A 26,190-nucleotide genomic window follows, 5' to 3' on the forward strand; every position below is an offset into this window, starting at 1 on the left:
ATGGTGGAATAATACCTTGCAACCTGTTACCATTGAGATTTAATGTGCGAAGACTCTGCAGATTTCCTAACTCCTTCGGAATCTCCCCTTGCAAAACATTTTGAGCCAATTTTAAAATTTCCATTTCAGAACACAGCCCAATATTTGAAGGAATCATACCTGTCAACTTGTTCTTTGACAGGTCCAAAACTCTTTGATAATTTGAATTGTTACATATAGAACTTGGAATTTCTCCAGTCAAATTATTCCCTGACAATGATAGAGTGTTAATTGTGTCAATTGTTGTAGGAATAGTGCCATTAAACCCATTATTTGACAGATCTAATGTATATGGAGCAAAATCAAGAGCAGGAAGAGAGCCATATAATCTATTCCCATGCAAGTCCACTGTATAAAAACTGTGAGATATCTTGCGAGGTAGAGAACCTTCCAGTTGGTTATTTGAAAGATTGAGCATCTCAAGATACGGAAGATCCCACAGCCACGAAGGAAGATTTCCCACAATGTTGTTATCTGAAAGATCTAGCCAGGACAATTGATACTGCTGGGACAAAAATGCAGGGAAGTTGCCTTCTATATTGCAAGACTGCAATTCGAGAATATACAGGTGGGCAAACTTAGGAACCCAGCTTGTAGAGATGTCAATGACAAACTGATTTTCTGAAAGGTCCAATTGTTCAAGGCGGGTTAGATTTTCAAATAGTTGAAGTGAAATGTTCCCTCTTAATCCGTTGGAAAGAAGTGACAATACGTTTAAACTGGCCAACTTTGAAATGCAATCTGGAATTGCTCCTGACAGCTGGTTATGGCCTAGATAGAGGCTACTCAATGTTGGAAGCTGACACAGAGACGGAGGAATCTGACCACTTAACTGGTTGTAATTAAGGTACAGATATCTAAGGGAGGTTAAGCTGCCAAAAGAGGATGGTATACTGCCCTCCAAATTGTTGTACACCAGATCCATGGTCATAAGTTTTGAGAAATTTGCAATAGAAGTGGGGAACACTCCCGTTAAATTACAGTGCCTAAGGGATAGCACGACTAGTGAGGAAGAATGGCTTAGCATGAAAGAAAGGTTTCCTTTCAAGCCGTAGTTAGAATCAAGCACAAGATTGCTCATTCTTGAGCGGGGCATGAAATTGGAAGGGATGAAACCATTTATACCACAGGAGGACAGATCAACTGAAACCAATGAGGACACATTCTCAAACCAAGAGGGTAGTTGAACCGGGAATGAATTGTAAGCTACATGCAGATGTGATAAACGGGTAAGGTTTGAGAGATCTGGAATATTACCTGAGAGCCCACAGTCAGACAAGTGAATCTGGGTAAGATTGGGAAGACCGCTAAGGGCATCACCCCAGTGCTCAGATGCCATGCTCAGGTTCACATTACTCATATCCAAGAACTCCAAGCTTCTTAGATTTCTTACCCATGCATCAAAACTGCTACTCTTCAAGCATGGCTCATCGTCCCAGTAGTCATATGTTGAATTTTGAATTAGCCAGAAGTTATCTGAAATATCCAAATGACGCAAGCTTGACATATTTCCCAACTCCAGAGGGACTTCACCTCCAAATCCAGCATTTTTCAAGCTAAGAAACTCAAGTCTATGCAATTTTAAAAGCTGGGGAGGGATAGAAGTACCATTGAAGTCATTCCAGCTGAGATCTAAGTACTGTAGATGCTGCAGATTACACAGCGATGTACGAACTTCACCAGTCAACTGCTGTTTGTGGTAATCACTTGAATAATAATCAACCGGATTACTTAAATCAAGGCGAATGACATGGGATGTGTGGTAATCACAGGCAACACCCTCCCACTCGCAACAGTTGAATCCCCGCCAAGAGGATAACCGACCTGAAGACAAATTAAGCCCAGCCTTGAAATCCAGCAAGTAACTTCTTTCATCTTGTAAACACCCTGTTGAAAATGGGAATTGAGAATGGAGCATTATTACCCATATCAACAAAAAACCACAGCCCGCAGTCATCTTGAACGAAAGTGGATACATTGCGCAATTTACAATTCTTCCCCTAGTGAGATATAAATAACTGAACAATAAAAATAATTCAATGAATCTTTAAAGATGTTGGGATTGATAAATTTTGTGTTTTCGCAACACATGACTTGATAAAAACACGGCAACTTTTACACCGACTTTGACTTGCAAAGACTACAAAAGTCTGGATATCTTAATCCACGACGATAGAAAATAATAGGAAAACCATATCGTCACTTCACACGTCACTTTGACGAATTTTTCGCATATTTTGAAAGAGAAAGGTTTTTCTATATTTTAATGAATTAATTTGTTTACTCTAGGTGGTAGTTGCAAGTATAACTATAAGAATTTAAAGGGTCGATTTGGAGTAACACATAGTTTATATTTTTTATGGGTTAGGGGTTGTAGAATTAGAATCACACATACTGATATCTTTTATCAAATATGTAAAGATTGATGGAAAACATTTAGATACATCTTATTTAAACATAAATATAGGTGATTTAGATACTATTAAATCAAATAAATTGATTATCAGAATTTTACAATTATTTTTTGGAATCTTTATGAGTTTAAAGTTTTAAAATTTTGATTATAATGTCACATTTAGGAAATCTGAAGATAAATTAAATTACATTTTTAATTTTAGATGTCAAGAAAGTAAACCATCATCTCTCTTTACTAGCATACACACATAGTTCCTTTTAAGAACTTCACATATTACCCTCAATAGACCATGTTATTCTTCGCAATACTTAATACAAAATGTTATAAGATTGATTGAATCATGACTAGCCCCATGTCCCCATGCGGCTACTTATGAACATTTTCTGCTTAAATTTAAGCAACTAGAGTGTTCCCGTGCAAAATTTTAATTAGCAAAAAAAGATAAATTGGAATCTTCCCCTATTTTGGTAGAGCAGCAGCTGCTTAAAAATTGAAAAAAAGGGGGGCTAGAAATAAGCAATAGCTGCTTATTTAAAAAATTAAAAAAACTGACATCTGGCTTTGCCATATTTATTCCCTCTCCTTTTTTTGCCTAGAAATTTTATTTGCAAGAATATTACTAATAATTTTATTTACAAAAATAATTTAAGAGAATTGCATAAAAATAACTAGCAATTTTGCTTTCCATGGGGCAAGTGCAGTTGCTGCTAGCCGAAATAAGCTAAGCAGCAGCATGGGGACATGCCCTAAATCATCAAACATAAGAATCTTTGATTTCTATTTTATCTTCAAAGGACAAGATACAAATGATTATATAACATGCAAGATAGATTTCCATTCATAGCATCATTTAAATTTGATTCTTGTTTGCATACAGCTGTAAAGTTCGCAGTCAAGACTGGCCTTGTTTTCTCTTGTGCCTATCATCACGTGACATGTTTTGATACAATTGTGTTCCCTCTTTTTACCTGTCTGATAACGATCCGATTTGTACAAGTTGTTATGCATAAAATGGTCAAAAATTGGTCATTTCAAAGTGTTGCCTAATACTTGATCTCTATTGCGCCAATAACCGCACACAACAAGACCAATAAATATTTATAAAATATCTTATAACAATTATAATATTCACCTTTTTACAAATTAATATGTACCTAAATATATTAATTTAGGTATATGTTTAAAGCATATTTTATATATTATAAAGTTTAAAATGAGTGGTCAAAAAATTTGTTGACCACCCATAACCGCCTTCCTGCGTACCTGTTATGGGCCTACTTGGCAAGAAATACCGTCAACTATGTTGCCCTAAAAACTTTGGAAAATGAAGATTTTTGGGGGCATTTTCATTGCTTGCTCTGCAAACCTTATTCTCCACCATTTCTCTTTCCACTTGACTGTCTACAACACCAATCCTTCTGCTCTCCCTCTGCAAGGTAACCCACGTGCTCTTCCTCCTTGCATATTGGATTTCCAATGACGGTTTATGCTCCTTCGTACCTGCATTATGCTTTGTCTATTGATGATTTCTTTGTATGTGGTTTAGGGTTTCATTAAAATGCTCTCTGACAGTATAATATTGCCGAAATCCTCACAGAGAATGGCAAAAAATTTGATTATTTGTGTACTGTTATTCTCTCCATTGTTTGTAATTCCATCATTTCTTTAAATGGTGTTGACGATTTCATTTCAATCATCTCTCGAGTTGTTTATAATGCCACAATAATTATATAGACAGCCAGAAAAATAGAGTATTATCGCGGTCTACAATGTTGAGGGTTTCATTTTCATTGTTTGTATCATTGAATTTAATAGGTGTACTATTATTGTCTCCATTTGAGGGTTTATAGTCATATATATATATATATATATATATATATATATATATATATATATATATATATATGGCTGCAAGCAACACAGTTAGCTAACATTAGAAACACAATCATATGAGATTTATATCTCAATTGGATATGGATCAATAGATAGTAGAAAAATAACAATGGAGTTTTGAGAACATTACAAAATATGGCACTATGTCACTTTATAATCATATCACGGTTATGGCTAAACTAAAACCGCAATTAAAGCTATGAGATTTCCACAGTCCATTTTGTATTCTAATGTATTTTTCTGGATTCGATTGTGTGTATTTTTTCCCATCAACGTTTCAAATCACACTCCGTGATTCATCATCAGGATGAAAAGAATTCCAAAGACATGAAAGATCATCCTGTCTTTGGAATTCTTTTCATCCTGATGATGAATCACGAAGTGTGATTTGAAACATTGATGGGAAAAAATACACACAATCAAATCCAGAAAAATACATTAGAATAAAACTGCAACATTCAGAGTGCTAAAAAAATATAATTGATCACAGACTTCATCAATTATCCATATGGGTATTAAATGGAGGAGGTGTCACATATTCATGCCTAGAAGACTCTAGGCCAGCATAGGTGTTTTCTTGGTTTGGAGGGGCTTGTAAGCAACTTGCTATATGAGCAAGAAATGCCTGGTTTGCACCTGAATTAAGTTGCATGATGTCTGAGAATCTAGGTGCAATCCCAACTTGGATATTACTAATAGTTGCAAAAGTTGGAGACAAGAGGTTCAACATATATCGATCAAAATTGGGTGTTGGTGGGGTACAGGATCCACAGTTGTGATCATATATTTTCTTTTCTTTGGTTGTATATCTTTCTTTTTAGCTGCCTTCCTCTCCCTCTCAATCTTTGCTTTCTCATCTTTCTTTGACTTCTCTTATTTTTGAATCAACCTTTCTTAGGATTCCTGCAATCTTTTTGTTGCTTTTCCCATCGTCATAGCCTCCCTTTCTACCACATCTACTTCACGTTCTGCCATCCTCTACTTCATTTGTTCTTTCATTCATTCTTGTGATTCCTCATTTCCTTTCCTTTCAACCTCTTTCTCATTTAGAATTTTAATGTAGTTATTAGATGTCAAGTTTTGTGACTGCCTACTAAGACATAGCACCCCTCTCCTACCTTCCCACAAAGATTGATTCATTCTCTGCACTGCAAGTCTCAAGAATTTGTTGATTTTACTTAGCACTTGCTGCCCATCCTCTTTGGTGCATGGCACAAAGTCATCTTTTTGTTAACTTATGCGAATTTCTTGTTCACAATCAACACCATCTTGCTACTCCTAATTGGTTGCATTAGTGAAGTAATGGATCACCTCTACTCGATCAATTTTTTGGGGAGTTTGCATGAAAAGGGTTACATCATTAGACATGCAATTTGATTGCACTCCAATATTTGTGGCTTCTTCTTGAAGCCACTTTGGTATGTGTAAAGTGGAAAATTGAACCCTAGTGATTCCTGACCTAGGAGAGAGAAAGGAAATCACTAGGATGGTTTTCACTTGGGAGATACTTTACATTCAAAAGAGGGGTTGAATTCACTAGATCCAAACCCTAGAAAGAATAAGGATCTAAATACTAAGTGAATTGCAAGGTTTGGAATGTAATTTGTCCTCTTTTGTAAGTAGAAGAGTTGACTTGTCGACTATGCAGAAAATGAAGATAAAATGGATGAAATAAGGAGTTATCATTTCTGGATCACGTTGTAACTTCAGATCTGAGATATTTAGACTGATACAGATCTACCCTACAAATTTGGAAAAAATTCAACAGGACTGGGTTGAATTTGCACCCGGTCCTCCAAAAAAATTGTGCGTCGAAAAAGGTTTTTCCGTCTCTAAAAAATGAAGCTTAAATCTACAATTACAACTACGCACTTGCAACCTACACATAAAAAAGAAGGGACGAAGGGTTGCAGATAAGAGTTTGCCTTAGTCAAACCCCGGTTGAGGAATCAACCTTGAAAGAAAGTAATTGCAAATGCTTAAATGTAAATAATGGAAATGTATACCTTGCAGATATGCAATTTGTTGATGATGGTGGCTTTGTTTCTTGAATGTAAGCACAAGAGTTGCATGAAATGGCATGTAACATGACAAAACTGTAACACACACACATGCTTGGAAATGAATGTTGTAATGTTACTCCAATGGATGAATGAAGAAGACACACGAAGAAGAAGATTTGATGGATGCTTGAAGACTTGGACACTTGAACACTTGATGACGATAATGGAGACCTTCCATGAGTTTACCCAATTTTTTCTTATCTTCGTTTAATCTTGTATATATTATCTTGCCAAATGAGGGAATTAAGTCCCCTTTTATACATGCCTAGGAGAATTAATTTTAGTCTCATTGAAGGCCGACATAAGGGAAATTTAAATCTTGGAGAGCAAATTAGGGTCAAGGTTCAGATGGACCCATATTATGGCCACCCAAAGAGGGAGGACAGGGGTGCCACATCCCTATCTTGCCCTATTTTGGGTATGGGATAGGATCACAAGGTGATACAAGGGATAAAACAAAAGGAGATTTGGAATGATGATGTAGAGAGGGGTCTCAATTGAGTAGGGAAATGCAATCTCTAAGGTGAGGACCTAAAATATGATCAAAATTGCAAGGGTTGCAATTTTACGATGCCACATTTACCCCCACTTTAGCAAGAATATGACTTACACCAATACTATCGATAAAGTAGAGGAAAAAGAAAGATGAAGATGAGAAATGCAGAGCAATACCACAAGGAGTATAAAACATGACTGATCTTGAGGAACAAAGACCCCAATCTTAGGATCTTAACTCACTCAAACATATGCAAGAGTACACAAGACAAAAGGAACAAGACAAACAAAAACAAAACCAAGCACAAAAGATATATGACAAAAACAAAACATGAGACCACAAATCAACTAGCTGAAGAGACCTCGATACTCAAATGTCTCAAACAACTAATTGAAATGCAAAGACAAATGCCATCACATAAACACCAATAATTACATAAAAGAACAAAGCTGAAATCATCCATGAACCATCAATAGTAAAACTATGAGCTCATGAGAGGAAGAAAATAAATAATGTCACATTTAGGAAATTTGAAGATAAAATATATTACATTTATAATTTTAGATGTCAAGAAAGTAAACCATCATCTCTCTTTACTAGCATACACACATAGTTCCTTTTAAGAACTTCATATATTACCCTCAATAGACCATGTTATTCTTCGCAATACTTAATACAAAGTGTTATGAGATTGATTGAATCATGACTAACCCCATGTCCCCATGCGACTGCTTATGAACATTTTTTGCTTAAATTTAAGCAGCTAGAGTGTTCCCATGCAAAATTTTAATTAGCAAAAAAGGATAAATTGGAATCTTCCCCGGTAGAGCAGCAACTGCTTAAAAATTAAAAATAAGCTTTGAAAAAAAAGGGGAGCTAGAAATAAGCAGTGACTGCTTATTTAAAAGGAATCTTCTCCTTTTTTTTTGCCTACAAATTTTATTTGCAAGAATATTACTAATAATTTCATTTACAAAAATAATTTAAGAGGATTGCATAAAAATAAGTAGCAACTCTACTTTCCATGGGGAAAGTGCAACTACTGCTAGCCAGAATAAGCTAAGTAGTAGCATGGGGACATGCCCTAAATCATCAAACATAAGAATCTTTGATTTCTATCTTATCTTGAAATGACAAGATACAAATGATAATATAAAATGCAAGATATATTTCCATTCATAGCATCATTTAAAATTGATTCCTGCTTGCATACATCATAATCATGCGAGTAACATTGATTCCAAGTTCATGATTTACCTATACATCATGATCTTTTCCATAAGATGCATTTCCTAAATCTTGTAGTATTTGTAACTCTACATCCTAGGCTATTAACTATGGTAGACACTATGTCACACCCGATCTTTTCATCTTTTACAAGTGTAGTGATAACTTTGTCTTTTCTTTTTATCTTGTAAATATGAAAGAAAGAGGAATAAGGAGGGAAGTGGGAAATGTTTGAAGGGAATCTTCTCACTCACGTTTCCGATGGTATGCAGATTTTTGATGGATTAGAGTTTGTCGTATATTCAGACCTCTCTTGTAAGTTTCCATGGAGAAAACACTGTGTAAAGAAAGAATTATGTGAACTTTGAAATGAAAAGTCATTGGTCTTGTCTACAGTACTCATGCGATTTGTACAGAAGCCTTCCATGTTGTTTCCACACCTCATCTCTTCCACCCATTATTGACTAACTCTGTCTGTCACTAGGGGAAGAGCACCAATAGTTGAGAACCCTAACTTCACGCTTCTCAAAATCCTACGTGGAAATTTCAAATCACTCCCAATTTTTTACAATAGCTTACTTGGCAAGACCCCTTCTTATAACTAAGCTTTCAGTGCCACATTATCAAGTATGGTGCCACATCAACATGATTTTTGCCAAGGTGTCCAAAACAACCCCCCCAAAATGTGAGAACAATAGGCATGCAATAGAGGCCCCAATAGTTGTGCAGCTGATGTGGCTTCACCTGATTGGTTACTTTTTACAATATTAGTACATTTCCTAACAACTATTGGTACATTTCCTAAGGACCATTGGTACATTTCCTAATAAAAATTGATATTTCATGTTTCAAACAATAGGTTTTATTTGTTCAATTTTTGGAACAAAAGGTATCAATAACCCTCACAACAATTGGTACATGCTCAACTACTGGTGCTCTTCCCCTAGTCACCTGTCACTCACACACAACTGTAAGGTTCCCAGTCAAGACTGGTATTGTTTTCTCTTGTGCCTGTTAGCACATGACACATTTTTGTACAATCATGTTCCCTCTTTTTTCTGCAAACTTTACAAGATCTCTTACGCCACCTCATATTAGATCTAGCAACATCACTATTGAAAGTAATTTTCATGTTTAAATGATGTTCATCCTTACTATAAACCATATTTTTACCTATTTCTCAATAATTTTCACTTGATCTCAAATGTGAATCATGATTCATTGGTGGTTGTGAGTAGGAATTGATTGTTTCTTTATGTCATCCATATTTTCTTTATTATCTTAAGGTTTCATTGAACGAGTTAGGTACGAAGACAATGAATCTACATATATTAGTGTTTTGAATGCACACTTTGATAAGATCTTTGTCATAATGTCTATTAGATAAGTCATCATAAAATAGAATAAAATAGAAAAAAAATAGTGTAGAAGATGAGAAAAACATTTCAAGACGCTTTCCAAGCAACAATTCAAAAATGGCCAAATTGGAAATCTATGCATGTCCCAGCTCAAGGTGCCTCTAAAGGGATAATAACATTATGGAATCCAAAGAAGGTGATAGCATAACTAGTAAGTGAAGGTAGCAATTGGCAAATGTTTAGTATTTAGTGTTTTGATCTCTCATTTAGAATAGTTAATGTTTATGGGGCCACACCTACACATGAGAAAAAGAGACTTTAGGATACATTATCTACAATCATTCAACAACTTGTAAATCAAAATGTTATCCTTGGTGGAAACTTTAATGCAATTGTCTCCCCTCAAGAGAAAAAAGGTGGAATATGCTCGCCCCAAAAAGACCATTGAGGATTTTTTTTGCCCCCAACAACTTGAGACACACACTTTTTTAGTTATATTCTCACGTAACCCTCTAGATAACCCTAGATACTATAAATGAAGCTAGTAATGTTCTAGGGGAAGAACAACAGTAGTCGTCATAGCTTACATGGCACACTCATAGATCTTAAATGGTATATCATATTTTGATGACTTCTTTAGTTGTCTTCGTATGTGACTTAACTTCTTATTGCTATTGATCTGGCTTCTGGGTAGTAATGATCTGATTTGTACGAGTTGTTATGTGTAAAAAGGTCAAAAATTGGTCATTTCAAAGTGTTACCTGATACTTAACCTCTATTCCATCAATAACCGAACAAACCAAGATCGATACATATTTATAAAATATCTAATAACTGTTTTTTATTTTTTTGATAAGTAATGGGCCAAAGCCGATAAGGTGTACATACTCTATCCCTTTGTGGGATTTGAACTTGTAACCTCTATTTCAAGAGCACAAGTTCTCCACTAGTAGGCCAACTCAAGTTGTAAAATATCTAATAACTATTATAATATTCACCTTTTTATAAATTAATATATACCTAAATATATTAATTTAGGCATATGTTTAAAACATATTTTAAATATTATAAATTTTAAAATGGGTGGTCAAAACTTATTTTTACTACGCATAACCACCTTCCCACATTATGGACCCACTTGGCATGAACTACTGCCAACTACATTGCCCTAAAAACTTGGGTATTCTCACTTGTGATCTTGTTATTGAGCCTTGCATTCAACTTCATCCATATATTCTTGTATTTGATAATGCTTTTGTTCCTACATCTATGTATTCTTGTGATCAAATGCAACAAGACATATATTGTCTTCTAAATAAAGTGACTCAAGATGACTACTTGATAAACATTGCAATTTTTTTTGTAGACTTTTGTCTAACGGATTTGGGAGACAACATTGACATATATATTATCTTTGATAGATTTGATTCTTCTTTAGTTTTTTGGGAGGGAACACTCTAACCCTCTTGTTCATTCTCTATATAATAATTCTTTACAATTGGACATGAGCATGAATACTTTGGAATAATTTGGAGAAAGCATCTTTGTCTTGAAAAGAGATAATTGTATTTGGGTCTTGTTCTTCATTCATCTTCATGAAATTTTAGATCATATTTTTTAGCAATATGGCTTATAATGCATGATTTGGAGCAAGCAATTTTCAGCATCAACCTGGGTGCAACTAAAGAACTTTTGGACTCCATACATTTTGAGATTTCTTCCTACATTTCCTTTCGAGAATGGGAAGACATCATTCATATACCTTTTATTTTATTTTTTCCTAAGAGGAAGAATTACATTCAACGATTGTGGACCATCTTCTATATCTAGCTTTGATCATTTGTTATTGACATATTTTCTACTTTGAGGGGATCTTACATGGTCAAGTTCTTCTCTCTTATGGAGATAAATTTTCCTTACATGTGGTTTTTTTCTTATCATTCTTCTTTGAGATTATTTTACATTTTTATCTCATTCAAGGAGGACTTTTTTCCCATTGAGTTTTCTCATTTTCTATACCTATGAGAGAGTGCATTATATTTGTACAAGGTGCCTAACATGGTCTAGTAGCTAGGACTCATCTTGTAGTGTTTTCTTTTTTGTACCTTCTCCCTAAGTTGCACTTAATTAATGGTGTACAGAGATGATATGCAAATGTGCTTTTGATTGATATTCATAGTTACTTTTGATGTTATAACCTCCATGTGATTCATTTGAGTTTCTTGGGGAAGTTTGTGAGATTTTTTGGTCAAAATCCAAATCAGATTCCTTCAATCTTTCCTCTTCACTCTCCAATTTTTTGGCTTGTTAAGCACATTAATGTTCCATTTCAATGTGTTTCCTACTCTCTACACTCCTCCATTCATCCTTATGTTGATTTAATTTATGTTTATATATTATGTTTTACTAGTATTTTGACCTCATTTTACTCTTATAAAAGAAAATGAGGAGACCAAATGGATATATAACTTCACTCATTCAACTAAAATGGTCAGTGGTCTATCTTATTCTTCCCTTAATAATCATCCAATTATAAAGTTATTATTGGATGATGGTGTTCTATGAAACATGAGATCTAATGAAGGTAGCTCATTTTTTAAGGAAATGGAAGAGGGGAGCCTTATTCATCTGCCCTTCTGATTCCATCAACTATAGTAAGTATTTTTATATAAGGATGACATCTATCCCCACTCTAGAAGAATGGTGACATGCACCTCATTAGTGGTATTGGATTATATTCTAGAAATGACGAGACCAATTAAAAGAATTGTCAACTACATGATAGTAAAAGTATCAATTATACATCCCTAGGCAAGTCACACATTGCTTGGTATTTATACACTAAATCATCAAGGGATTTACTTGTTATCGAGACAAACAAGGGTCCTTGGCAAGTGCAACTACCAGAATACACAAAAACTGGAGCTATTTCCACATAAATAATTATGTTCTATTATGTGTTGTTGTGGCCTTTAACTTTATGTCACATCCAGTTTCTCATTTTCCTAATAGTCCTATTGGGGGGATGACATTTTCTCTACTTCTTTTGCAACTCACCCCTGGTGCTATAGAAAAAACACTTCAACAATAAAGAGATTTTGGGGATATTCACCATCATAAATAAATATTAGATAATTAAATTATTTTAAATCTTAAAATATATATTTTATTTTAATTTTTTTAAATAATAAACTAAAGGTAAAATTAATGTGATAAGAATGAATAAAACTTAAAATTTCTCTCTAAATTGATTTTACTCAAAATCATGAATAAAAATTCGAAAAATACCATCTAGCTTGTTTGGTTTTGAGCTTGTTCATAAATGCATCAAATTTTTCTTTTGAGATTTTGACAAATCTTAGGACAAAATGTGATTTATCTTAAATATGTTGCAATGGTTGGGCTTTGGTCCCAGGCTGTTCAAACATGTTAAGATGCTTTTCCAAGGTGGTATTCCATGCCAACATTATATTATTGAGGATGAACCTACCACGAAGGAAACCTATTTGTTTGGATCTAATTATACCTTTCTCCAATGATTTTATGTGTAACATTAATGCTTTAGCAATGATTTTATAAGAGGTGTTAAGCAAATTAATTAGATGCCAACCAGAGATAGAGTCTTCATTTCTCCCTTCTAGGAGAAACTTAATTAAACCTTTATTAATAATAAGCCCTAAATAACCTTGCTCCAAAGCCTCCATGTATAAAAAATAAAAGTCCCCTTAATGTATAGCCACATCGTTTGATAGAATTCAGCAGAGAGCCCATCAAAACCAAGACTTTTGTAAAGGGGTATTGAGAAGACAACATATTCAAGATCTTCAATAAATAACTCATGATCAATAAATTGACTATACTTAGAATCCACCTTTTTGGGGATGATATCTTGAATATATTCTTCCACGATAAGCTAATAATCAGGCCAATTTGGGTCTTCACAAAAAAAAAATTCTAATAGAAATTCTTTAACAAAGTCTTCATCTCATCTCATTTTGTATAAATGTGACCAGACTCATTATGTATTGCTCCAAAGTACTCCTTTTGATGTTTGTAGTTTAAAAATTGGAAGAAATACTTGGAACCTTGATTACCTTCTATAAGAATTTGTCAAATATAGCCAAGATCTAGAGCACAATGAATAGCACAAAAGAGACACAATAAATTGATAAGAATAAATTGTATTCTCATCAAGATGCAAAATATGATCAATTGGATTAACCAATGCAAAGAAGATGAGCCTTCTTATAAGGCAAGGCCATATGGATATGTGAGCACATGAACATGACATGTGGCCCAATGAGAAACAAGGGTAGGTGAGGGTACATAGGAGAAACAATAAAATATTCCACAAGTTGTGGATCACCCACTAAAGGTGGAATGTAACAACAAAATAAGACCACGAAAGGTGGAATTTCTCCTACATGTAACTTCCCTATGTGCACACTTCCCTAAGTGTCTCATATCCAAACTACGATGAGATGCATTATCCTAGGTCAACATAAGTAAATTTTAATTATGAGACATAATTTACCCCAACACTTTCTTTAATTTTGTGTAATTTGTATCTTATTCTAGCTCCTTGATTGTTATACATGTCAATTTTGTGGAGTTGAACTTCAATAGAAGATAAAGAGGTCTAACAGCTAGTATTATTTGGATTGGAAATAAGTGGTTTTCTAGAGTGTTTCGATTTTCCATGAAGGGATTGCTTCTTATATTTTCTTTGCCAATATAGCCTTCTTCCAAATGCTTGAAGGAACTCAAGACATTGAGAAATAGAATGATGCAACCAATCTCTATAAAATTCTCCTTCTTGGGGCTTAGGTAAGGAGTTCCAAATGCCATCAAGTGTAGCAAGACATGAATAATTTTTTAAATGGGAAATGTTAAGCTTGTCAGGTAAACGGGCTTCCTTACTGCCAAAAATAGACCCAAAAATAGAGCATAGGATGGTAAAATGATCTGAAAGAGTAGTAGAATAGTCAACTCTAACCAAAATGCCCAAAGGCTCTTGAATAGGCTGGAAGTTGGGTGATACATAGAACCTATCCAACCTACTAAACTTACTCTCATTTTTAATTCTACAATTTGACCCGTGTGAACCAGTTTCGGGCATGACTAGTATACTTATAATGAATCGGATCATCTACCCCAATTGAATTACAAAAATTCAACCACTTGTCAAACTCTTCCACACATGCCAAGTTTCTAGAGTTGAGCTTGACTTCTTGAAGTAAAATCACATCAAATTTCCACTTATGGATAATATTCCATGAGAGAATTTTATATTTCATGATTAAGAGGAGTTTGAAGGGTTCCCTTCTTGTGGCAAATCTTCAAAGTGGTTAGCAAGAAAAATAGAAAGATAAAAAACTTGATTCTTTTGCAGAAGTTGGGGGGATCTTGACCTTTGTGTCTCATTAATCAAAACAATAGAAGGATCAAGACTTGATTCATTTTTAGAAATTGGGGGAGATCTTTATCTTTGCCACACTGGAGGAGGAAGGGACCTAGAATTTTGACATTTTTATTTTTTTTACAAGGATTACATTGATAGATTATATAAGTTAATAAGATATAGAGTGTAATTTTATATGTGGTTTGCATAGTTTCTTTTGAAAGAATCTATTTGTTCTGAATTATTTTGAATCTAGAAAAATGGAAAGTCATAATATTTTTTTTAATATTCTCTATTAAATGATAACAAGGATATGTAAGTTTTTATCTTTATCAAAAACAAGGATATGTAAGTTGGTACTTTAAATCTTCTTGTTAAAATATAAAATTTAAGTATAATATATAATTCTTTATTAGTATTTCTTAGGGAATTCTAATGGTTTATTTCAAATACTTGTTCTACGAGTGTGGCAAATTGTTGATGTATTACAATATGTTACAATCAAAAAAAATTCTTGCACAATTGAACCCAACAATATATTACAATCAATAATATAGACTCAAAATCTAATAAATTTAATTTATGACTTAGACGTTAAAAAGTATCACCTAAATTCATATACATACAAATACACATGCACATGCACATATACATATACATATACATATACATTTGTAACTTTTACCATAAAGATGCTTAACCTACATTTGTAACTTTTGCCATCGCTATGGTAAATAGTATACAAAATCATTCATTTAGCAAAGTAAATTTGAACGCTAAGTGAATTGTTCCTTAAATTCTAACATTAATGCTAACTTTCAATTTAATGAGCATTACCACGACTCACACTATTATTTAATAAATATTTTTATTTATTTTTTATTTAAAAAATGATAATAAATTAAATTATTTTAATATAAATATAATAATTAATTCATTAATTAAAAATATACTTATTTATTTTATATTTTTCTCCTCTTTTATTCTATAATAATATTTTAAAATATATCCTTTAACATAATGACAGAATTGCCCCAAGGATAGATAGGGTCATCTCATGGCAAGTGTCATATTAGGTTAGCTACTTGTTTGATTTGATCTTGAAACCAAACTATAACATAATGGTTGAATTGCCCCATGAATAGATATGGTCATCTTACGGTTTAACAAGTGTCATATTAGATTAGCCACTTATGTGATTTTTTTTTGAGACCTCTCTATGGATATGCCAACATAAAAACTCGTCGTCTACACAATTTCTTGAGGACATTTTCATTTCAAATGAGTCTCCATGAACCAAAATTAAGACAAAGCTCTGACTTCAATGAAAAAATAAACTAGTAAATACCCATCTAATAATGTCCTTATAAAAAGTATTAGATTAGGTAAATTGCAATTTTCATTAAAATAAAGTTAAATTTTATTGAAAATTAAAATGTGATTCATTTTTTTCAAAGTATCTTTTTAAAAGATTCATAATAATGTACTAATCCCTTATTATAATTTTTTACATTTATTAGAAAACTTTGATGTACAATTTTAATGAAAGATCTCATAAATACTTTATTTTTTTGAAATTACTTCAAAATTATAGTGTTTAAATACATATTTTAAATATCCAAATATTTTTATTTGTAATTTTTAAACTTCATTAATTTCTTTTGGATCAATAAAAATAAAAATGTTAAAAAATTGAATTTTTTCAAGGTAACTCTAAAATAATAATTATAATTTAATAACAAAAATTTCATACATTCAATTGACAAGAGCAGGATGAAGGGGAGCTGGGCAAGAAAAAACATTGAACCCTCGAACTAGGGGAGAAATCAGTACAGTGACAAAAATTGGACTGGTTTTTGACAAGGAGCAGGTGGAGCCTTCAAAGATCATCATGACAGGACCGGTTTTTGACAAGGAGTAGGTGGAGGACCCAATGATCAACGCGGTAAACCTTGATTCTTTGAAACATCTTGATTCAAAATTTCATTTTTCCTATTCTTTATCTATTTCTCAATCTCCAGGTACTCAGGATTGTATAAAGAGCCCTCCAAAGACTAGGGGCATGAAATCAAACGCAACCAAAACAAAAGAAGAGGTTGTTGTTGGAATTCAAACTACATTAGATGGTCAATTTTCAGTCACAAAGAGGTTGTGGAGAGCATGTCGCTCTCCTCGACATCCATGAAGATAATCCCTTGGAATGTCAGAGGCATGACAAGTAAAATCAAGCAAAGCAACAACTTGATTCATTAGGAGAAGATATTATATTCTTATAGAAAACAAAATTATCATCAAAAACTTTTCAATCAATAGTTTCCAAATGGTGTAATTGGAAAGCATCCCAGGTTGCAACCGCATGGGCATTAGGTGGCTTATTAGTCTTATGGGATCCAAAGAATGTACTTGTAGAGTCTATCAGTGAAAGTAATAAATGGCAAATGATGAATGTAGTATTTTGATCTTTCCTTCATAATCCTAAATGTTTATGGTCCTACTCAGACTCTTGAGAAAAAAAGACTTTGGGAATCATTATCAATGATCATTCAGCAATCCTCTCAACAAAATTTTATCAATGATCATTCAGCAATCATTAAGTCTGAAGATATCAATGGTTAAATTGGAGGAGGTTGGCAAAGAGGTTGGATTAAAGGAAACATCTGTCATCTCTATGGTGACAAGTGTTAAGAGGCTTCTAGAAGAGGTCGAATGAAAGGGAACATGTGGGTAGGTAGAATGAGTTAGGCTTAGGAATGGTTGGGTTAGGTGGTTAAAAGTTAGGAGAATTGAATTTAGAAATTCAATTAATAGGAAAAGGCTAATTAATTTCAACAACTCATAAATTTGATTTGTTTTAATTAATTAGAGAATTGGAAGAAATGATTTTGATGGAGAAGAGTTAATTAATTTGAATTAATTAATCAAAGAGGATTATTGAAATGAACCTATTAAGTAAATCCTTAGATTTATTAATAAGTAGATGAAAAGGGGGGATTTTAATCAAATTGTTGATGAATTCAATTAAATTGGGGAGGGAGATTAATTAAATAATTGCTTATTCAATTAATTATCTTCAAACCATTTTTAGGTGTATACATTTTGCCCCTCTTTGAAGCGAGGTGTGATGACGCGTTGATTCAAAGAATAATCTCATTTTGATGATGATATTGGTTTGATAGGATGCCCCAGCTCTTGATTGCTAAATTTTGGTATGATTATGCCCCTTCGAGAGATCAATTGAGATAATTGAGCTTTGGAGTTTTGTGAAATTGATATCCTGATAGATTTGATTTGATTTCTGCAACTGGGTGGCTGCAAGAAGTTGAGTCCCACTTTTGGGCAAAAAGTGGAAGTGTTTTCTCTGTTTTTCAAATTTTATGTCGATTGATGTCAAAATTTGATGCACTTAGAGATTGAATCTCAAAAAACTTCAGTAATAGAAAATGTAGTGCTCAGAGTCTACTTTTCAAAAATGTAATTTATTTTAATACCCACATTGTAGAAATCCCTTTTTAGTAGGCATGTTTAAAAACCAATTTTTAAAAATGCCTATTTCAGGACCATACCACGCATGTGTACGACCACCCTTTTTTGATGCAAATAAATGATTTTTTGCAAATCCTTCTGGGAAATGATACCTAAGACACCAAATATTGATGAGAATATTTTTGCTTATTTTTTATTGAATATATTTTTTTAATTAATTTTTAACTGATAATAAAGTATATTTTCAAAACATTGGGTGTACAACCACCATTTTTTGATGAAAATTTCATATTTTTCAATTTTTTATTTTTAATATTCAAAAGAATTGTATGTAGATTGATGCCATATAATTTATTTTTCTAAAATCCTAAAAACCAAAAAGTTATTAAAGTTTTAGTGAACCTTGGTATTTTAGGTTTAGGTTCCACTTTTGATTAATAAATAATACAAAAATAGTAAAAGTAATCTTATCACTATAAAATTTATATTTATGAAATCAGGACGCTGAAAACTCTAATGGGTTTTCGTTTCATCAAAAAATTCAATCAAAAAGGCCCTCAAAAAATTAGGCCAAGGTAGAAATCTGATGTCATTTTACCTTAGTCATTTTTTTAGAGGTCCAAGCATAGGCTTGGTGAGACCAAGCCTATCCCAAAGTAACAAAAAAGCTAAGGAATGTTTCCCGCCCCTAATTTTAAAAAACGAGCGCCCGTTTCGCTTTGTACTGTTGAAAGCGAAACAGGTGCTTGTTTTTAAAAATGGACACCCATTTCTGAAAAGATTTGTTGGGCCAAAATCTCGCCCACAAGCACAAATCCCAATGATTGAATGATTTTTCAATCATTGGCTGACAGGTACGATCTGCAAAGAGAATGTTTTGATTAATCATTCTCTTTGTTTGTCTTATTGTCGATTTGGTAAGGAGATTGATTCGAATTCAAATTTTGGTGTAACCATGGGATCAAATCAACGTAGGAAGAGGCAAAGGAAGGTTCTGAAAACTGAGGAGATTGTAGCAAATAGGGAGAAGGAGGCAATGTGTCAACGAGAGAGAAGATCAAGAATGAGACAAGGAGCTTCAAGTTCCACAATCATTTTAGAAGAGGAGAACATCAATGAGACCATAAATGCTGACGAAGGAAACACAATAGAACCATTTAATTCAGGTGCATCTTCTAATCCATTATTGGATATATGTATAAGAAATTGGTGATTTAGTAGAAGCAAGTTACTTATTAAATGAAATTCTAATTGAAAATCAAACCCCAAATGAAATTAGAAGTCAAGTTGAAAGTGAAATTGAAATCCAAATTGAAACCCCAACTGAAACTAGATCTCAACTTGAAACTGAAATTGAAACCAAATTTGAAACTCCAAATGAAATTGAAAATCCCCCTGCAACTAAAACCAATAATGTGCATGTAGACATGGAAACACCAATTGAAAATGAAACATGTTTGAATGATAATCAAATGAATGAAAATTTTGAAATTAAAAGTGATGTACTAGACAACCTTCCTAGCTTGGTTTCATGGAGACAGATTAGGACACATGCAAATAGATTGTTTAGACATTTTTTTAATAATAAGAAATTTGGATTTCAATGTCAATTAATGGTACAACTAATTAAAATGACTAAAATGAGAAAAGTGATGAAGAAGTTAGGCTTTTATGTCAAACCCAAGAAGAAGGAGGAGTCTTTAAAACAAGTTGTATCGACTGTTGCTAGTGCATTTGATACAATTGGAAAGAAAACTTGTTCTAAAGATAAAAATGCAGCATGACGGGCAATAACAACAACTTTAGTAAGCCAAACAACTTCTAATAAAAGAATGATGAGTAACGTAAGTGGATATCTTAATATTCATCGCAAAACTTTGTCAAGAGCTGTAAAAAGAAGAGTTAATTTTGAAAGTGATCCAGCAAACAAATTGTGGACTTTTAGTGGTAGACTACCAAGGTCTGATATGAAACTTACTGGTGAAGTCAAAAATTTAATCAAAAAATTCTAGCACGATAATACGAGAGTATCACCTAATGTTAGAGATGTTCTTAAATTAAGAGTTGGGTAAAAAATTTGTGATCCACATCCAAAACACCTATTGGACATGACTCAAACTGAATTGTATAAAAAAATTTTGGATGATAAGGTGTTGACTATTAGCATTTGTCAAAGGTCTTTTGAAAAGTGTAAACCTTGGTATGTTCGAATTAACAAGGAAAGAGTCACATGTTGCAAAACTCATGTTCAATTTCGCTACCATTATGATGTATTTCGATATATACGTGTTACCATGCATAGTAATGGAATGTTCCAAGAATGTGGTATAAATATACCACCTGAAACTATAAAGGGGTTTATTTCAAGTTTGTTTTGCAACCCACTAAATGAACAAAATTTCCTTTTCAATGCATGTGTTTCTGGTGTATGTGATATATGTGGCAATCTTGCATTGTTGGATGAATGTTTGCATGAAAATCTTTCAAATGATTTTGGACAACAATTAATTGATGTTAAAAGATTTAAAACTATTGAGTATCCACTAAAGGATGGAAAGGTTGGAAAACGATGTGATCTAATCACTAAAAAAGTTAGTGTTCATGCATTTATGAATGAATTCAAGAGTAACATCATACCTAAATATGTTAAACACACTCAAAATGCTAGATGGCTCGATGGTCAGTTTCAAATATGTAAGGATACATTTCTTGTTGGTAGTATACTTTCAGTTGTTGGCCTTGCAGAGAACTAAACGCTTGCACCACAAGATGAGGTACAATCACAATACTACAATTCAGTGCAGGTATCAATTTTTGTCCATATTGTCTATAGGCATGCACCAGATAGTACACAAGAGGATCGCAAAATTTTGAGAGAGTACCATTTCTATATGAGTGATAATAAATTACACTCATTTGAGTTTATCCAGTTTTGCTTCAAAACCTTTTTTCAGAATTTGAGGGAGAGAGAAATTCAGATGACACACATCTAATATGGTTTGATAATTGTACAGGGCAATTCAAGAATACTAGAATGTTTTATTGGTTGAGTAGGATTCATAAGAAAACTAATATCGAACACATTTGGAGTTTTTTTGAGGCTCGACATGGGAAAGGAGAACATGACAGTGCCGATGCATGTGTTAAGAGAGCCCTTTGCAGAGAGCAACTCAAATTCGAGGAAAAGGCTAAATTTAAAAATGCAAGTGCAATTGTGGATTGGTGTAGTGCAAATTTATCCACAGGATCAAGTCAGAACTCTACAATTAGACATTTCTTTTGGCTAGTTAAAGAGGAGAATATCCTTCCAAGATATGATTGTGATACAATAAATGGGTTAGCTAGATGGCATTCATTTAAGAGTTCTAATTCTAACACTTGGACTATATGGACTAGAGAGCTTGCATGTTTTTGTCAATTTTGTGTTGTAGGTGAATGGGAAGAATGCGAGAATACAGAATGGGTCGAAGAATGGCAACACAAATCCTTAACACCTACTAAGACACAATATGAAGATGTTAGAAGAAATAAAGACCCCGATCATGCATTTGCATCAGAAGATTATGATCATGTTTCAGACCTCATACAACCTAGTAATTTAATTTAATTTATTGTTTATAACTTTAAATTATATATTTTTATGTATTGTCATATAATTTATGATTACATATTTGAATTATAAATTCTAACAAGTTTTATTTCTACACATTGTACTTAAATTTTTTTTATAGGACATGTGTATGTTGTTGTTGCACCTGAGGATAATGATGAGCAGGTTGAGTATTGGCTAGCTAGATGTGTAGAACCTAAGAAAAAGCTGATATGTGATCAAGTAGATGATGATGGTTTTTAGTATCCAGTTGGGTCTGTTGTGGTGGTTGGTACATGGCTATGCAAATACTTAACAAGAAGTAATGACTTACCAGCTTATGAAGACTACCAATCAGAAAAGAAGATTATACACTATTCTCATTTGGTGGTGGCAACAAACATCAAATTAAAAATATACAAAGGTAGACCTGCTAATAAGGTATTGTGGACACTTTCAGTAGAAGAGCATGAGGCAATCATAGACGCATTGCAGAAGAGAGAGGATGCAGATGGTACATTAGGTTGAATCAAAATTATATGCATGTAAGTTTGTGTTACTTGTGTGAACTCTTTTATATTTAATCATAATAATTTTTCTTTGTCCCTTTAACATTATATTTGTCTACACTTGATACAATTTTGGTTTCATAAACAACATTGTATTAGTTATCTTCTTCTTAATGTTATTTTGTGCACATTGTAATTGTGTTACAATTGAATTCTAATTTTTTATGATATATTTATTTTATTGTAATCTCTTCATAGATTAATTGTAAGTTCAAAGATAGAATTATGTCTTAAATATGACCTAACTCTATATTTATCATTGTATGACAAATCTATATTTATAGTGTACTTTTTTATTTTAGTACCATGAAGTACATGCTTTTCATACCACTACTATCCGCACTAATAAACCATCAATACACTAGTAAAGTAGTGTGGTCAACTTAAGAGGAAAGTCAATACTATGTTTGTAGCTTCCTAATAATTTGGTTAGCCTTAGTTCCATCAATCTATTGGATTCCTCTATGAGATTCATTTATAATTAATAATCCTTTTATATAATCATGACAATCATGATTCCTCTATGAGATTCATTTTTAATTAATAAGTCGATACTTGTGTGAACTCTTTTAAATATTTAATCATGATAATTGTTTTTCTTTGTCCCTTTAACATTGTATTTGTCTACATTTGATACAATTTTGGTTTCATAAACAATATTATATTAGTTATCTTATTCTTAATATTATTTTGTGCACATTGAATTATAAACTGTTGCACTATAAGATGATCAATCACAATGTTAATATATAAAGTCATAAATAGATCACATAACAAGTCATAAATAAAAAGTCCTATATACAATCACATAACAATTCCTGATGACATAATAATAAGACTTGAAATAATAATTTAATAAGGAAATGACATTAAAACAAGTCCAAATAACATAATAACAAAACAATGTATCACATATATAATCACTAGAGTGCGTCAAATCACATAGCACGACCTGATATCATAATAGAAAGGAAATGACATAATAAAAAGTCCTATATATAATCACATAACACATAACAACAAGTCCTATATATAATCACATAATAACAAGTCCTGGGATAACATAACAAGTGTCATCATAAAAAGTCCACAATACAATAACATGACATGATCTAAAATATACAATCTAAGAGCTCGCATGCATCTCATCTGCAGTCTTCTTCACTCCACGTGAAGGTAGCTGAGATGAATCATCCTACTGCACGTGGTCCTGAGATGCACCATCCTGTGTCTATGCAATATCAGTGTCTCCACCCTCCTGTGTAGTATCAGTGACTCCACCCTCCTGTGCAGTATCAGTGTCTGCACCCTCCTGTACATTATTAAAAGATTTTACATGAGAAGAAGTTGCTTGCATAATTCACTTATAAAGTAATTAAATACTAAAAAATTTATAATAAATTACCATACGACCGTGCTCTACAATGCCCTCACTGGTACGTGGAGGTCCATTATCATGAACAAGAAAAGTGGTCGTAGCCAAGTCCTGCAAAAAAAAACATTGTACATCAATTTTGATAATCCCTATAAAATCCAAGTACATAGTATAAACAAATTAGAAATTATTTTTGTAATCATCGTGCCTCAAATGATAATGTCGATGGTTGCATCCAGCTCAACCCCATAGCCGTACCAATATTGGTAGTGGTGTTGACCTAGACAACATATATAAAGTATGAATCAAACTTGTATATATACATAAATTATAAAGTATATATATATATATATATATATATATATATATATATATATATATATATATATATATATATATAGACTACAAGATTATCATAGAAAAGCATACATGTGATGCAGGCAAGGTAACTGATGGTCGAAGGCGTACATGTGATGCACCATCAAACATTCTAGAAGCCTACAATTGCAAAAAATAATGAACATGAATCAAAGTTGTACTTAAATTATTAAGCATGTAAACACTTCAAATAAATGGATCAAAAACATACTAGTGGTATATGAGGCTGACCCTCAGTGGTCCATGGGTCACGTGAAGAACTACCCACCTCAGTGCTACATGAAGCACCCTACAAAATTGAAAAAACATATCTTATGTAAATCATTACATTAAAAAATTTATTGTTTATTTTAAATGTACATATCAATACAATGTATCTAGATGAAAGTGCATACCGTAAATGGGGCACCAACATCTCTAGGTATTGAGGTAACATGTTGTCGGTTCCTCAATGATGTGGTATGATCCATCCTCTATTCAAAAAAAATTGACTCATGTTATGGTTCATATGTGTATATATAAGGAATTTAATATTGCACTGTAAATTATACAAATAAATTTGTACCTCTGTAGGCTGATCATCATCTGCCCACAGGAGATCAACATATGAAGAGATGGCATCAGCATGTGCAGCCTCCTCGACATCATCATAACCACCATGGGCAGCATCAACATCATCAAAATCACCATCTCCTCCAGGGGCAACCTCACTCTGTGGACCCCTACATACATCCCCACAACTCGTGCAAACATGTGCTAAGCAGGGGGCAACCCTCACCTCCCACAACTATTGTACCAAATTGCCCAACAGGGTACTCAATGAACCTAGAGCAGAATCCACTGCTCGATGATGGGCAGGTGTTGGAACAACTGGTGATGGAAGATGAACCAATGGATCATTGCGCACACGGTTTCTAACCTTGTCGCTTACTTTTTCTCCTAGCCTATCCTGGGGCATGCCTCTCCCAACCCCCTAAAATGATCTAATATCAAAGTAATTGGGCTTTTTGCCCAATTCAAATTCCACCCATAATTTCTTCAAAAAATACATCGAGACCTACACCATCGAATAGAGATCCGTGGCTAGCAATGCCCAGGTGCCTACACCATAGAATAGAGATCCGTGGCTTCTTCGGATCTATCTCTTCACCCATCTTAGGGTTCACAAAATATTTTTTCAAAGCTATTTTTGTTATTTTAAAGTCATTAACTTGTTTTTATGTGAGGCCATCTGCATAAAATGCACGCAATCCCTCACACCAGCTACGATAGCTATCTAGCTTGCTATCCAATGCCTACACAGATTGTACAATGCCTTGCATACTATCTGCAAGGCGTAACAACTAAGGGGGTGGATGAGGCTCATGCCTAATAATGTGAATATCTCTAATCAAAGCATCAATATTTGTCCTAATTGTCTGTCGCAACTGATCTAGTGGAGGTGGAGGTGGAGGTGGAGGTGGAGGTGGTGGTGGAGGTGGAGGTGGAGATGGAGGTGGAGGGGGTGGAGGTGGAGGTGGTACTATACCTAATAGCTCATCTATCTCAAACTCATCCATCATGTGAAAATAATCTGTATATATATACAAACATGAAAATTTACAATTACAATTACAAACATGAAAATTTACAAACTTGAAAATTTACAATTACAATTACAAACATGAAAATTTACAATTACAAACTATTTAATTTACATTTCACCTTCCAAAAAAAATTATAATTAAATACAATTTAGCAACTTAAATATAAAAAAAGGAAACTCACATAGATCTATAATATTATTAATAGGTGGGTAATAATAAGCATCATTTAAGAAATATTATCCACTTAAATCAAAGTATAAGAAAAATTCTACAAAATAAAACATCATAATATGCATGCAACTCAAACAATACTTTTT

The 26,190-nt window shown here is 33.2% G+C and overlaps 1 protein-coding gene across 1 annotated transcript; it reads right to left on the bottom strand.

The window, feature by feature from the left end:
* Positions 1 to 4: 4 nt before the first annotated feature.
* Positions 5 to 2,142, bottom strand: LOC131049302 (receptor-like protein EIX2; the record flags this gene model as incomplete). The annotated part of the gene is made up of 1 exon (XM_059216319.1): positions 5 to 2,142. A coding segment is annotated over exon 1 (2,013 nt), but the record flags the coding sequence as incomplete, so codon positions are not given.
* Between the last annotated feature and the right edge of the window lie 24,048 nt (positions 2,143 to 26,190).

This window comes from Cryptomeria japonica, unplaced genomic scaffold (genome assembly GCF_030272615.1).
Source record: "Cryptomeria japonica unplaced genomic scaffold, Sugi_1.0 HiC_scaffold_1597, whole genome shotgun sequence".
Classification (NCBI taxonomy): domain Eukaryota; kingdom Viridiplantae; phylum Streptophyta; class Pinopsida; order Cupressales; family Cupressaceae; genus Cryptomeria; species Cryptomeria japonica.